The following is a 17,318-nucleotide window of genomic DNA, read 5'->3' as shown; positions in this document are numbered from 1 at the left end:
AACGTTTTAAAAAAATCGCATGAATTAGCAGCGCATTCAAGTGCTCTTTTCAACCGAATTCCTTTCAGACAGTAGAAATGGAGGCATCCAGATTTCAATGAATGTACAATACGGAGCAAAATTACAATTTCAGGTTAACACACGTCAAAGAAACCATATTTTATCTCTTCTATTAACTGACATTTCTGCAAATGTCGTGAAATTCTCTCAGTTACCGAATTGTTGATTAAATTGAGCACAAAAAATTGTACCGAGCTAAAACTGGTATAGTTTTATCCAGTACTACTGTCTACGGTGTACAATGACGCACCTCGTTTTCCGACATTTAAATAGGAGAGCGCGTGTGGCGCGCTCGATTCAGTCGGGGCGCGTACGTTTGCACAAAAGAAAGCGTTCGCCCCTCATTTCGTAGTGTCTAATCGCGTGTAATAGCATTCGCAAATGTTTACATATCAATCCATTCGCGTAATATCGGTATAGAGTGGTTCATCCAGCGTAGCAGCTGCGGATACCTCGGTCTCGTTCCCTCTTCTGCTTCGCTTCCCTTCCTGCATTATTCAGCTCGTCTTTAAAACTTCGTTTTACCTCTTTTCACCGAGCGAGCAAACGGAGGCAATCAAGCTGACGAACAAGGCTAGCGGTTAGCACATCGAAATGGCACGCGTGTACAAAGGCTACGTGTGAGGACACGTTGTTCTTTTTTGTCATTTCTCTTACTTTTTTTTTCTATCGATATTTCACTCCTTCAAATGTCACTCTTTCGCAGTTGTTCTCTTTTTTTTTTCTTCTGTAATAGCGTGATTTAATATTTCGTTTAGAAACTAGATAAAAAACAGATTATTCCAATAGTTCAAGGTTTCGGTTCGTTTAAATACATAACACTAAAATAATTTCGTATCAGATTGTTGCACGATAAATCTCTCTCTCTCTCTTTTTTCGACGATATTTTGTTACAATCATTTAAAAATTGCAAAACATTTTCGACGGTTGTTTTAAATTGAATTGTCTCAGCCATCAACTTTTTGGATAACTAAATAACGCAATATACATACAGAAAAATATGGAAAATTTCCTTGGGAATAAGATCGGAAGGTTTATTTGATTCTGTTATCCGATATTACTCGAATGGTAGTTCTGGTTCGATCTGTGAAGTTCAGAATTTTATACGCCAACGATGTACAAAATGCTCGGTTTGGAGCGTGCTTGCAGGCGCGGAGATGGTAGTAAACGGAGGAGGAAGTGGATTGACAAGTTCAACTGACAGGAGAACTCGACTGTCGGTTTCCTCATGGTTGTACGTGAAAATTTCTTATAGCTCTTACGGCTGCTCGACACTTGGGTGTTATAAAGATGTCTGCATCCAAGTGTTCAAACTTCCTTGGCCTTTATGGCTATGTCTCTACTAGCGATGGACACGAACACCTCGCAAGTAGATACGAACAACGACCCACTAAATTCAAACTGAATATTTATAACTATGAATATTTCGAAAAGAAAGAGATATACTTTCAAGTAGAATCGAACGTGTACCAGGTAGATCCAAACTCTTTGCTAGACCTGAGAAAGAAACGAGTTTCAAGTAGATTCGAACACTAGTTGAGTAGATCCGAAACTTTACGATCACTTCAACAGGAATTCTACAGTTATTTCGATCATTTATCTTTGCTGTCCGTGAAACCAATTATATCTGTTCCTGCATAATTTAATCATACGATAGATATTATTAATCATACGATAATTTATTACATACAATCTGTTTTACAAGATAGCATTACAGAAACGGATATCCGTATCCTATTTTATTAGATATTTATGTAATCGCTTAAACGTGTTGAACAGATCTATTCAAAAATTTCTCAATCGAAATTCATTTCTACCCTGTTATTACTATCACCGATGATAATATAAAACATTTCGAATCAAATAATAAAGCATAACATGCATCGAGCAATGAAATATTCGAAACACGCAGGCAACATTTAAAAATTTCCATTTATCTAAACGTGCATAGCTCGAAATAACAACAACAGAAAGGAGCTGAAAAATAGTTCCGATCAAATTACTCAGACTGAAATTATTCGATTCTGCTTTTTCTCACTTTTCCAATCACATTCCTATAATGAACGTTTCCCCACGATATTTTACCAGTTGCTCGATTTTTCCGCCGTATGGTACGTTCGTAGACGAAGTATCGTGACTCACTGAACGAACCTTGCTTTTCGTATTGGACTGTTTTCGAGAGAACGTCACCGGGATAGAACAAAATGGATACGTATCGGCCTGATGGCGCCTGGCCAGGAATACCGTGTGAATTTTCTGTTAACATATTTTTAACGCGTTCGTTCTACCCTACTCACCCTATCCTACGCTACACACAACCCGCTCCCTCCCCTTGTTCGATTCCCCGGCTAACCATACAACTTTGACAGTTTTACCATGCGAGACGGACGAACGTCATCGAGGGGACGGCCGCACACGGCATTATGACTGTTCAGGGTGTCACAGCGTTTTGTATTTAAATTCTCTGGATATTTCGACGCCTCCACTTGCTTCTCGTCCTCCACTAGCGTTGCCTTGCTCTTTCGTGTCTCTTTATAGCTTAAAGACCAGATAATTAACGCAGTACCTACTGAAATATTAAAAATAACTAATTTTTAATATTTAGACATTTTTTTTAATTTACGATAAGACATTGTCGAAGATGTATGGAAAAAGCATTATAGCATATCTTTTCATATATATATATACAAGTTCTATATTTCGGTCATCCATAATTCTAGTATTAATTTCACCGAAACAGAATATTTTCTTTCCATTCGATACAATACTTGGATAATTACATTGCAAACAGGCGATAAATCATTTAATAGAAATCTATAAAGAATTTTGTTAATTCTTAATCATGGAAAAACTGTCGTGTAATAAACTTGGTTGGCGTGATAAATTATTTAATGTCCATCGTTTGAGAAATACGTAGCAATAAGCTTTGCCATAAAGTAGCATGTGCCAGTTGCCCAGAGCTAGAGTAATACAGACTGTTGACAGAAATTTTCCTAACAACGTGTCATAACCGACAGCATGACACTAGACGCGCAGTCAGTCGCTTTAACCGAGTTGCAACCCTTGGGTCCGGTTTCCGGCAATATCCCGCATAGCAAATCCACAGGTCACTTACGGTGTGATGAATAGGCATAGCGGCATAGCGATTCAGGCAACTGCTCAAAGGAAAACGTTTTGACCAGTGATTTGCTATTCCCACGTCATTCCTCGGTTCTGCGCCGATTTCTATTTAGCGCGAACGCCAATTTTCACGATTAAAACATCCATGTGCGAACCGTGGTCAAAAGCAAACGCTTTGTTTAAATATGTCATTTTAGGTAAATAATTTCAGTGGACTTTAGTATTTTATTCTTACTTAACGCACAAAATCATAAAGCAAAAACTTGCGAGTTTCTGCAATTATGACAAGGATAAAAGTTTGAAGGGTTTTTTCCCAGATATCGTACCTCGAAAGCAGTCACATTGATCGTGTGAGATCATCTAATATAATTCTATATTTCTTGATAAATTGTTTTAACCAGTTAAACCATTTTATGAAATATTCTTTCTTTTCGCGTTAACCGGGTATCAGCGACGCGAGGAAACTTCCGCTTTAATATCACAGTTAGATGCGAACAAACAGACTCAGCGAGGTAGTAACTATGGCGAAGGTGCGGATGTACGGTGTCGTTCTCCTGTGATTTCTCAACAGCCACGCAGCCAAGTATAGACACCATAGGATCCTGTCCATTAACCGGTTCTTCGTCAATTCACCTTTCACGCACGTGTTAAAAGGAAGAAGAGAACTGTCAGAGAATGGGAACGACCAGAAACTGTCAACTTTATCCAACTTTCGTAGAGGCGGGAAATCTATGTTAACTGTTTCGTAGGGAACTAGAGCCTATATTTTAGAAAGCTATAACGTGTTTCGTCCATGGAACGCATTTGTACGTGTTATAGCATCGCTGTTAGTCTTTGCGTAATATATGTACAGGCAGTCCGCTATCGTGAATGAAACTTCGGGAACGTTGAATTCTACATATGTATAAATAGAAACGATCTGAAAAAAGCGATTTATTTCTTACCTTTGAAAGAAACGAATTATTATAAAATATAGAAATCAAGTAGAAGAATAAATAAATGGAATTTAAACAAAACTGGAAGACAAAAGCTTCGGATTTCGATATCTACTCACGAATTCAATTTTCCATCGTTTTCCTTGCCACGTTTCAGATATAAATCAGAATCAACCAAAATCTCGTTATGCGCGTTATTATTCTCTGTACAAAGTGAACGAGTATCGACAGAACATTTCCAATGGCCATTTTATTAATGTCCGACGATTCACAGAACATTATAATACTACACCATTATTATACGATACAATTTCCTACTTGTTGAGCGATGAAATAACAACTGCACGAGAAATACGCGATAACTTACTACCGTAAGTAACAGGCTCGATTGTTAACCGTCTAAACGACCAGGCATAAAGCGCAAACAATGACGGTACAATGAACCAGAGAAATTTAATAACCGTAAATAAAGAAGAATCCAGGAATAACGATGGAAATATTATCCGTCTAACGAAACGAATAATAATTTGCACGAATAACTCCTACCATTACCAGCTACCCTTCGATTTTTTACTTTGTCTGTTCCTTGCATTGCCTCTACCTTCTCTCTTCTCTCTTCCACCATCTTTTACAATCTACCATTATGCGTGTTCCCTTTTCTTTTCTTTTCTTTTCTTTTCTTTTCTCTTTCTTTTTTGTTTTCTTTTACTTAATAAACGTATCTACCTATCCGCTCGTCCATCCTCCTCGCAAGTCGAGAACCCGAGACCAAACTCGACTCAGACGCATAAATAGTCTCTCCACCTTTCTCCTATCTGTTCTCTTCTCGCTCTCCTTTTCCCTCTCCTTATCTCTCCTTCCCGTTCTCTCTATGCTTCTTCCTCTCGCCGTACGACGTTCCCTCGACCATTCCTCGCGAGCTCGTCCCTCCTCGTCGACGTGTAACTTCACACCCTGTATCATTCATACCTCCCACCTACAAACGGCTGGTTTCTCTCGCTCTCGGTATTATCGCTATAACCGTGAGCTCTTTTATCTGCAGGTCGTCACAAACAACCCCCCTACCCCCGGTTCGAAGAACGAAAGCATCGTGTTCCGGTTAAACGGAACGACTCGGTGCCTAGTTCCCACATGGTGCGCGCGTGCTCGGATGGATGCGTCTAATTGGGTTCAATGTCGTTCAGAAGAAATCCGAAGGATTAAGAGCGCGAACATGCCGGAACGGCGAACAATGCCAGCCGTTCTCGGAACTGGCGCGTTCCATTTCTTCGTTTCGCTAATATTTTTCAACCGTCCACACCGAGTAATACCTAAATTTATCATTTTGCTCGTTATACTTCTAAACGACAAATATTCTGAATTTTTTTTGCCGAACTAAACAAAATCTATGTGTTTTCCAGTTTGCACCGTTCTTCAATCACGATAGCAAATGCGTATTTTATACTTGTAATTAATGTTTTGTGGTTGTTAGTTGTTACATCGGCGTTCTATAAATTCTATTTTATAAAATCGGTTCGTTTTTTGTACTTTGATCTGAAACTTTTAATTGACATGTAGATTCCGTTTTTTTTTTCTTTTCTTTTATTTAAACGAAGTTAAAATAGATGGGCGGGACGTAACAAATTTTATCAAGTCCTGTGGAAAGCTTCGTCCACTTCACAATCTTTCTCGTGATTAAGGAGACTTTGGTTTCTCAGTACGTTATTGAGAATCTCGCAATGAAAACCTGGCATGGCTTGAAATGATTCGAAATTTTGCAGAATACGTTGTATAGAGTAGTATTAAAGTTATACCAAAATACCGACAGGTGAACGATAAATATTGAGTATAGAGAATAAACGATAAATTTGCAAAAAATGGATCGAATCTGATACATCTACATACTAAATTCGTTTCGAATTCTAAAAACGAGGCGAAGATTAAAAGCTTGTCTCCCTGTATTTTATAAATTTCATTTTATTTTATTAACATAGTAAAAGAAGCGAGAATCACAATTTATATGAAAAATCTCTGTCACATTTAATGCATAATGCATAAGTACATACATATAAGTATTAGGGGTGTACGAGAATCCAAGAATGGCGAGTTTAAAATTTTTTTCTTTACTCTTGGGATAGGATCGAGAGTCCAAAAATATCTCGCGACATAAGAATATTCGGGATTTTCGAGATTTTCTGTATCTTCGAAATTCACAATATTTTAGGATCGGCTTAATTTAACCTAACTGGGATTTCTACGTGTTGCGATAACTTGTAAAAGATAAAACATTAAGTTTGTTCTCACTACGGTAAAACTATTTTCACCACTGGAAGATTGTCCAAAAATCTAAATAAATTTTTACGAAACTTTTACGTTAAGTTAAACTGCTTTCAAATAGCATTTATACACGGTACATACTCGTACTGTGTATACCGTATAATCGACTTATCGAGACGCAACATTCATCCCTTGTCGTCGAATTTGCTTGCTCGAGTTCAAACATTTCTGCTGCAATGTAACTTAATCGCGGCTGAACGTAAACGCACGTGTAATCCAACATCCGAGTAACGCAGAATCCGTGTGACAACGAGCCCATCGTCGTTTGTCGCGAGTGTAAATCTCGTAAAAATAAAGAGAAAAGAAAAGATTGCAATGGCCCGCAGAATCTCGTGAAACACGTGGGCGAACCTCAGGGCGCCTACGTGATTCTCTTGAATTCTCTTGGCCTGCGGTAAACAAGAAGACGAAAGAAGAACGAATAAAGTCGCCGGAATATTTGAACAACCGTTCACAGACTGGAGAATACTTTGGGCAACGTGATACGCAGCTACTTATATTACATCCAGTTCTAAAAAACTTCAAAATTTTGTTTCTCGCAACTTTGAGAATAATATACGAGTATATCCGCCGTATAACGCGATAGTTATGTTCCGACAAAACGCCGCGTTATACAAAACGAAGAATTAGTAGAAAAAATTGGACTGCTAAAGTTAAAAAAAAGTCCTTATACTATGTTTCTTTTCACAACTAAGAGAAATATGTTTATTAAAATAATTAACAATTCATCGCTATATATTAATATTACATAATTTTTTTCTTCATCGTTGATAAACACCATTAAACAAGGTAAAATCTACCTCACCTTCGGAATTTCGTTAATTCGTGTTATAAAAAATATAAAAGACCCTTCTAATTGCTACTTCCCTACAGCGAAAAAGCTTTCGAGTACAAAGAGTGCAAAGGTACAAATATTCCATGAACTAAACGGGAATTAAAAATTTCAGTATTCCAAAATCGGGTATGCGCATCTAAGAACATTTCTCGATTCTCGAACCGTGTTAGAGCGAATCCGTGTTGTAGGAGCGAGTAACCCTGCTGTACGGGGATTAATTGTATATACAAATTTGTTCTCGAGAGGAATTTCAGGCAAATTCAAGCGGTAAAGTACGAACAGTATTTCTAAAATTAATTAAGTCTGCGCGATCGATTGCCTCTAAGCGGATTAAACGTGCGTATAGAACTTTCAATTTCAATCGAGTAATTTCCAATATATGTATTATTCTCTTTCCTACAAATTATTAACTCCTTAACTCTCCTACACGGAATTATGGTTGAAACCTGTTTAGCAGGATTAAACAATGTCAGACAAGTCTTTGATCGATGAACGTTGCAAAAAATCAAAATTATGCGAATTAGAAATTCAGAATGCAAAGTAAGATATAATAAAAGGTGTAACGGAATAAATTTTCCAGCCAACTGATGAATTGCAATTTAAGATTATAACAATTTAAATAGTAAATTTTCTGAGAAAATAAGTTCTCCCAAAACTTATTCTCCTGTTTTATAATATCGTGAATTTTCGACTAAATTCCTAAAATTCTTCGATCAGGTAATCTCGGCAGAGCCGAGAGATAATTCCCTGCGCATGCAATTACCATTTTTACGTATCAAATACAGAGTTTTGAGTTACGGCTGCACGACATATCGAAGAGGGAGACAAAGCAAATACGAGGAAGACAGCTGAAGGAAGAGGAACGGGACAAGGAAGAGGGAAAGGAAAGAGATTGTAGCTGCGTGGCTGCTTATTGTGCCTCGTTTCCCTTCGCCGCGTGCGGTCCCGCTATACTCCTAGAGACCTCCCGCTGAGCGAATCAAGCTCAGGCTTAGAATCGGACCAGAAGGCCCTGGATTCTGTCCCACGGATTATAAGTTACGGCTTATAATGTTCGTTCTACGTGAATTAATCGAAGATACCGCGTACCAGTCTGCGCAACTTATCTTGGATTTTGCCTTGAAACTTTACAGGGTGATTCTGAAATATAGTCTGACAACCACTATCCTGGCTTAAATGACTTCTTATCCTGACTTTTAAATGCAAGTGATGAGATCTAAATGGTCAACTGAGATCTGATAATACAATAAATTAGAGAATACGAAAGAAATTCTTAACGTATTACAGTATACAGTAACATACATTATATTGTATTATATCATATTACGATAAAGACAGAGAAAAGAAAAGACTGCGCATCTCTGAATTGATCGGACGAGCGTTTCTTCCAAAGATCAACTAGACGATTCTTTGCGGTTGTCTGTTTGAAGGGTTTATTCATAGCCGCATTCACACGTGTGGCTACAAAGTGCAGATTATGCAGGCTTTAAAGCCAGACGAAAGGCGCGCATAGGTATTCGAGTTGTTTAGCATTCTGCAGTATTGATTCCACGGGTAATAAAACTTTTCGACTTACACTTTCATAATCTTCGAACAGTTTTATTTCGTTGCTTCCTGTGTGGAAACTATACGCCACGAAATTCTTACCGACGATTTAAGAACTCTGTATAGTATGTTATCAAAAATGTAGATTGAATTGGTTCGGCAAATTATTGATCCTATCCAAAGATATCAGGATATTCTAATAAATAACGAAATACTCGGACGAGGCAGCGAATGCTCGCGTTTGCGTTTATCTAGCGAGGTCCGAAACGAACGAAACGCAATGCAACTTCGTGACGGCGGTATTGGCAATTATACAATAGAACAGAGAACGCGCATTATTTGTCTGTAATTGCGAGTTCGTCGTTATCAGAATGATACATTCGGCCACGTACCGGTCGGTGATATTATCGTCACATACAGGCTGGTCCTCCGGGAGTTCGTTAATTCCCTCTTACCGCGACGCGGTGCGTCGCTCGAGTGAATTGCCTACGCTACTGCGATTCGTCCCGCCTCGATAAAGCCGACCCGCCACCACGGCCCTGCTGGAAATCGAATCGCGGACCACACACGCACGCGTATTAAAACTCGTCCCGTAGAATGTCAGAAACCGAGTCCCTGTTCCCCAAGTGTTCTTATATCTTCCTTCGATAAACCGCTTAATGGACATATTATACGGCGGACGTCCGTGCCAGAGAAGCGGTAGCAGCAGGTGATATCGAGTACGCGATGGCGCGCCTATCTGCAACTTTCTTGTCGCGCGTTATGTAAAGGTGTACAAGTGACTTGGAAAAAAGAACGAATCAAGTTGAACTGGGATTCGATATACGTGTAGATTGACTCGGGTATCAAAGTACTAGGTGCAGATAAAAGTTTCGTGGCTTTAGTTTCATGCTTTGTGTACTTTTGCGAGTAAAAGTTTCCTATATCCTCCAAATTTAGACTTGTAAAATTCTAAGAGGCTCTCGATGCCTGCTACACATGCATACAGAACTTTTTATGCGACTTAATACTTTTAATAGATATTTTAACAAGTATCTCTTAAATACACTGGCTCTTGTCGGAAGGTCAAACTCTCGATATTAAAGAAGCTCCATGCGAAAATTTCCAAGTATAATTACGTTAATAACTATACAATGAGAATATGAATATAATCATGCTGATGCACGTCAAGTCTCTGTATCTCTGAAATTCCTAATCAAACTTTCTCCCGCGAGGCCTGGAAAGTTGTTAGTTTCGAAGCAGCGCATAACGAATAGGCATTCCATGCTTTCTTAGACACTTATGTACATGATGAAATAGAATCATCCCGTGTTTCAAATATCTCGTGACATCGACATCGAAATATTCCAAAGCATTTGGCCTTTGAGATTCGTAAATACACCTGTCGCGCTACGATAAAACTTTCCAAACGATTTTAATTTTTAACATTTCCAGAGATGTCTAAGCGCAAGAATTTGATACACGATCGATATAATACGTATCGGAAGTGGGAAAGCATGTAAGTATTTGGTCTAGAGTGGTTTCGGTGCTGGACTAAAAAGAACTTGCAGCTGAAAGGGTTAAAGAAGGATCGAAGTCGATTGCGCTTTATTGGGTCAAAAGGAAGAGGAGGATTTAAGTATTACCGATTTTATTGGATCGTTCGGGAAGTTGCTACCTTCTTCTTCGTAATGAAATTCGAGAAACGATTAGAATTACAGCGAATTTAAAGGCAATGTGTATTTCCACACAGTTAGTACTTTATCTGATAATACACATCCTTACGTGTATTAGGACATTTATAAAAAAAGAAATGATCAGAACCTAACTATTCGATCGTCGAACGAAATTCAAAATTTTATCTTTATTAGACGAAAGTTACCGCACTATACCTAGAGTTTTTATTTCACGCGTTATCGGGTCAATGATTAATTTAACGTAACTTCATCAACCTCAACTCGCACATGTGTTTACAACAATATATACTTAGACTCGCTTCTCATTTATCAAATACAGCTTCAGCACACATTCGACTCCATCTCGCGGTTAATTTTAACAGTTCACTAACTTAACTTTAGCGTCATGCACCGTCACGAACATGCCTATCAAATAAAAATATGCATTAAATCCGCTTGACTAACTATTTAAAGAACGCTCGGAAAGTTCGAAATTGAAAGGTATCGACACGATCTCAAAAAGGCTTGCGAATCACTTACGTCCTTCCATAACCGGTGGTTCCCTTCCGTCGTAGGCATATTCGTGTCAGAACACAAGCGTGATTTAGAGAAAGGGACTGGCAGCAAGCGTGCGTGCACGAACGAACGGGAATTGAAAAGAAGGGAGAGAGGGAGAGAGGGAGAGAGAGAGAGAGAGAGAGAGAGAGAGAGAGAGAGATAGTGACAGGAAGGGAAAGAAAGGAGCATCGTCTCTGTGCGGGAGCATGAAACACCGTTGAGAACGGTGAGCATGGAAGATACGTCAGGGAATACCGATTACGTATCTCAATCATGGGAAACTACCGGGGCGGGAATCGGAGCTGGGCCTGGTATAACCGTACTGGCCCGCGGCCGCAACATGTGAGGTCCTCAGCTTCTACCTTGCCTTCTGCTCCGCTTTCCTTTGCCCCGTCTTACCTTCTGCCACCCCTCCGTTTGCTTTCGTGCACTCCGTTTGCCTCTCGGACTATCGGCTTCAGTGATTCTCAGTTTCGTCCTGTTTTCATTCATGTAAGGCAAGGTATATATACGAGTCCTGGATAAGAGATCCGTTGATAGTTTGGAATCATTGAACAAGACAAATTGGTGACAAGATGGTACGGGCGATAAAATCTCTCGTCGAAGAAAATTGTAGGTTTGGTAAAACTGTATTTTTCCTGTCGTTCGTCAGGAGACAGATAGTTGATATTGTATGTAATCGAAGTTTATGTAATAGAAATTCACGTTCAAATAAGTTGATTCGATCGACAGCAGTTGGTTTACTCGAGCGTTAAATAAAATTTCATTCCAATGAAAAATTTCTAAGTGAAGTTAAACATTAATAGAAAAACCTGTTTGCCTCCAAATATTAACACACGTTGTGTACTATCATTATACGTATTTATAAACGCTTGGAAATTCATATTGTATCCACAAGATAAATAACAGTACGCACAAAACACTTTCTATATATTTTTAAATATTCTCAAATATTCTCTCTCTCTCTCTCTCTCTCTCCCTCAAATATTAATCGGGTTAATCGTTAATCATTTAGCCATTTTATGAATATCCAATCGATTTAGCCATTAATCACTTAGTTATATTGTAAGTATTCAATCAGTATCCGATAAATATTGCACGTTCATTGAGGATGTATTATCACCGTTAAAATGATCAATTACAAGAATTTCAGCAACGAATTACAGTTTTGCAATTTGACGAGTAGTATAATTTTAATTAAACATATTGGAAATGAATAAAAGGTAATATATAAAACTGTCGTATATTTCGCAGGTAGTTTAATAAAGTACGATATTTATTACATCTCAATGACGTGGACGCGTAAAACTGCAATTAGACAACAAATATTCGACTGACGATATATTAAACAAAAATGCTAGACTATCGATTCGTCCAATGAAAAACGGCAGTTGCACTTCCGGGACAATTTTGAAGCAAACGTGAAATACGATTCTGTTTGCTCTATAGATTTTTCTAACTTTTCTTTCTCCATGGTAAAACGAATATTATACTATTTTAGTGCAAAAACACAATTCTGCAATAAACTCTCGTCAAAGTCGTAAATTTAAACCACAGAGACGAATGTTTATATTCCAGTATACTGTATAAATAAATTTACAAACATTTGTAATTTTTTTTCTTTTCAATGGAACACCTTCGGTTGAGAAAGTTTCGCTATAAAAGTCTATGGAATTTGGTCGATTGTAAAAATTTTCAAAGTGCGAAGATGCCAATTGAGAGCTAAAAAATGAAAAAATAATTTATTTCAAAGATCTATCGCGACGCAGAAATGAAAGTATTGCATTAAATTAAGCTATAGAATATAATATCGCTAATGAGGAAATTATTCCATAATTTCTTTCACGTTCTTTTAAATATAATCATGTATAGAATGAGCTATAACGCTATAGAAACTTGAATAACGTTACTTTATGAAATAAACATTTCTATTCAATTTCGCATCGAATACTCGTTAGAGTTATAGAATGCACTGTAGCAGAATCTCAATTCGCCGAAATCGGATCATCCGTGTTGTGGATTACCTTTTTGTATTTTGAAAATTGAACTGCAAGCTTTACATTTAAAAATACTGTTGTTCTCTGAAATGTGAAAAACCACTTAATGCGAAAACAGATATGAGAGGGAAAGCGAGAGGATACTATTTCTCTCTCATTCGTACGACTTAAGATATAATATGTAACGGTAGATTTCATCTAGTTAGTAAAAAAAAAAAAAAAAAAAAATAAGATAATCGTTACTAGTTGAATTTCGTATTAGAAATATCAGACACATTAGGAAAGACGCTTTGGTTACACGCGAAACTTGAGTCTGAAACGTAAAGGCGGTAGCCAGTTGTAGAAGAGATTGGTGAGTCCGCGAGACGAATAATAAGGAAATAAGGCTAATTTCGTGGTAAGTGAGTAACGATCAATATGCAAGACCGTTCGTTTCGGAAAAGCATGGTCGGATATCTGGCCGTAAAAGGTTCTTTGTATCGGTCGCTCATTTTCCGGTCGCCTGAAGCTATTCTGTAAACGAAAACGAAGTGTCGTTAAGTTGGTGGAGCGACTGCCTGCTCGCCTTAGTCCCTTGCCCTCGGAACATTGCCAAAGCGTCGCGTTAATCTCGTTCTTATTCGCGCGAAAGACTTTCACCAAGGGGTCGGCCGAGTTCCCCTACCGCGAGAAACGTTCCTACGGGAACAACCGTCCCAGCCGAGCAAAACGGAGGTGCAAAGCGCAGTTTTATTGCACACCTCCAAGCGGGACGAGTATTTTCGTCGTGTCTAGACTACAAGGTTTCTTCCTCCTTTTCGTCCTCCTCTGACTCACTTAATCCACCTATGTTTTTCCTTCTAGTATCCCCCGTAGACTCGGACTACTGCTCCGGACATACTACTCGTCCCGCTTGGACCGCGGAGACCGATCCGTCTTCTTCGTGAAGCACGATCTTTAAACCGGAAATAGTAGTCGCAGAAAATCGGGCACACGGCGAACGGAGAAACTTGGAATACTACTAATATACATACATACATATATGTACATAGAGGAGAAGAACGATCAAGGCTGTTCCCTTTTTTCGTACAACTTTCCTCGTTACTTGCCGGAATTCACGGAGAGTACACTTTGTGGCTCTGCTCGTCATTTGTGGTTTGACGAGAACTCTAAGAAGAAGAAAACTTCTGGCTACATCAAGAACCAGCCAGAGCCGAGATAAATAGGTAAAGGAATGTTTGAGAAAGGGAATGGGAACAACCATCGCAAACGGCATATATAGAGGAAAGGAAGAAAAATAGTTGATATACGATTTGACCTTTTTTAACCTCTTTCAATTAGTTTAGCTTAGTTCGTTTCTCTTCGAGTACAACGATCGATTGCCTTGATTCCCTTAGTTGTGTCATCTGCGTCAGAACTCCATCTTTTTGTCCTTGTTACACCCTCTGCTATTCCCTAGCTTAAAATCCTTGTCGTCTTGCGCTTTCGCGGTCTTTTTATTTCTCCCGTTGCTCTACCGTGTTCGTAATAGCAGAGAGTATCAAACAGATGTCTTCATTGCCCTCTCCGAGTTGATGATAATCCTATGATAGGTGGATATGTTCTGCGCGCCGACACATCATCTCCCTTTTTAACTTCTTCTTTTGCCTTTATTTTCTTTTCTCTTTTTACTTCTACCTTTTTCTTGTTCTTGTCTTTTTTTTTTCGAGAGAGAGAGAGGAAAGAAGGAAATACTTAAAGGTTGTACTTGTCGGGAATAACGATGATAAAAGCACGAACAGCTGCTGGTGAGAAATAAATCCGAGCGAACGTAGCAGCTATGATACACGGCTGTTTTTTAGCCAGCTTAACTGGGATTAGAGAGTGATTTCATACCAACGCGACGCGTAGATATTAATTAAAGGGTTGAAATGGTAAACGACGTACATGTCAGAAACGAAGATTTCCGATAGAACTGCAAATCGCGTTTCTCTTAATTTTTTTATTTGCGGCATTTATCATTTGGATACTATTGACTCTCGACGGTCGCAACTTCTACAGATTTAGAGGCAGAATAAATGGTAGCTAGAATTTACATTCTTTCCCACTACAAAAGCCGTACTTTATTTTTTACCACTTATATAATTTATCATTTCAATACCACAATCGTCGAAAACTAATAAAAGTAATAAAATCTTTGATTCGATAATATAAAAATCGCTAAAATGTCGTAGTGTGATAACTACCGTTTTAAAAAGTCAGGAGTTCTTTGCAAAATTTATTAGCTTTCGAATCACGACTCGATAAATGACTCGGATCAACGTTGTTACTGTCGTTTTTGCTTAAAATCTATTTATATACTATATTTACAGCGCGATAAAACTGTGTTGCTAGCAGAAAATGTTTGGCAAGTCTTTTTTCGTAGATCTCGACCTCGCCGGGGAATTATTTTCAAGTTTCCTCAATATCTGCCGATATCGACCCTCGAACTTTCCTTGTTAGCACGTTTCTTATTTCATCTCTGGTTCTCGTCAGCTGGCGTGGAGATTTATATTCGTGTCCTGGATTGTAAAAAACTTCACGAAAAGTTAGTTCACGCCCGACTAATATCGTTCATTCCAACCTCCACCCTATTCTCTCCCTTTTGTTTTTGTTCTCATGCCCAACCCCGTTGCGTTCGTTCCGTTTCGTTTTCTTCGTGGTCGTGTTCGGAATATCATCACCTATCACGTGCAAATCGACGAACGAAAGAAGAGCAAAACGTTGCGACTTTGAGCAAATGTCCGAGCTAGTGGAAGCAGTCCGAGAATATATGTGGATTCGATTATTCCACGAGAGAACGTTCCCTGCTTCCTGTCGGAAATTAGGATAACGCATACGACCTTCTCCTAATAGAGAAGATAAATAAAAGTTGAATTCCCGATCGACCACGTTTCTCGCTGTTTTCCCATTTTACCGTTTTGAGATTCAATCGCATCGATAATTGTAAAGAATGTTGGATTTTCGTTATTTTAACACGCCGTAGTTTTATCTGTAATTAAAGTCCTTAAAGTTTTTCGTATTGTAAATAAAAGAACTATTTATTGAGGTAACAAAGTAGCGAGGTAAACGGCGAGGCAAGTAACGAAAAGAAAACGATTTCCGTACTATAATGGAAAAACGATGGAAATCCGGTAGATACAATTTCTCAGCGACACTGTATCTATCACGCATTATGGAACGCTTTACACGGGAATGCGGTTACGGAAAACCTTATTACCCGACAGACGCAGCGACAGAAACCTAAAACGTTCGTCGAAATTGCGCACGTAGCCCCGAGGATCGATTGATTGCGTGTTGCATAACCGTGTACGACACGTTGACGAGAATTTTCGAAAATATCCTTAACGCGGGACGTCGAGTGGGCAAGTAACTTCGTTTCGAGTTCGATCGGGAAGAGAGGCGGCCTGCCTTTTTATCCCCCTTTGGGTCTTTGCGTGGCCGTCGTTAACGTGGTCACCGTCGTTGTCGGGTCTTTCACGGGACCACGTTTCGCTCGCAGCGCCGAAAACTCATTTCTACCCTCCTGTCCTCGCCCTGCTGCTTTTTCGTTCAAGTGCGTCGCGAGGTATCGATTTATTGTTTGTTCCTGTTATAGGTCCTCCCGGTGAGCCAGGTCCTCCTGGAAAAAGGGGGAAAAAGGGGAAAAAAGGTGACCCCGGGGAACCAGGCCCGCAGGTGAGTAGATCCGTTCCTCCGTTCGCTTCAATCCCCCTTTTTTTTTGTCCTTATTTTCCCGTAGCGCACCCGTCGTGATCGCACGTGGAGTGTGCGTGTTTTTAGAGTGCAGCGGAAAAGCATGACGTAGTTTGCTAACGATACATATTCGTAGTCTCCTCGAATTCATAACAGCTGGCACACACTGTATGTACAAAAGTATTTTTCGACGAACGTACGCGTTCTTCATTCCTGTTACAAAGGAACGCGACACTCGACGTTTAATTATATTAAGGTTTTGAACACCATAAAGTTAAAAAAGTTGGATAATAAATGTCGCTTTTCATCAAGATCGTCAAATATTTGGCGGTTATTTTTGTCAGCGAGCAATCGTTTAGAAAAATATTCCTCGCTGCGACAGAATTTTTATTTATCCAATTTTTGCAGTTTGAATAAATATACAGCACAAGGATATATTTCACTAATATTTTACTACTCGTTAAAAGAGTCGTCGTTGTATCGATAGGAATTAAGGATTAGCTCAAGATTAAAGATCCAAAAAAGAATGACTAGTCCACGAGTGAGAAGATACATTCATTTCGAAAACAAGAAGGTTGTTTCTGTTTTTTGAAATTGCTGGAAC

General features: G+C 38.9%; 1 protein-coding gene across 28 annotated transcripts in view; it reads left to right on the top strand.

The window, feature by feature from the left end:
- The window catches only part of LOC139990889 (uncharacterized), a 121,833-nt gene that overhangs the window by 68,225 nt on the left and 36,290 nt on the right, over nt 1–17,318 (top strand). For all 28 annotated transcript variants that reach the window (XM_072010486.1, XM_072010487.1, XM_072010483.1 and 25 more), the window contains exon 2: nt 16,617–16,696. In XM_072010486.1, the coding sequence (XP_071866587.1) occupies nt 16,617–16,696 (80 nt within the window). The remainder of the gene's footprint in view (nt 1–16,616; nt 16,697–17,318) is intronic.

Source organism: Bombus fervidus, chromosome 9 (genome assembly GCF_041682495.2).
Source record: "Bombus fervidus isolate BK054 chromosome 9, iyBomFerv1, whole genome shotgun sequence".
NCBI lineage: Eukaryota > Metazoa > Arthropoda > Insecta > Hymenoptera > Apidae > Bombus > Bombus fervidus.
The sequence above is the reverse complement of the archived record's forward strand: the minus strand, read 5'-3'. Positions and strand labels throughout refer to the sequence as shown.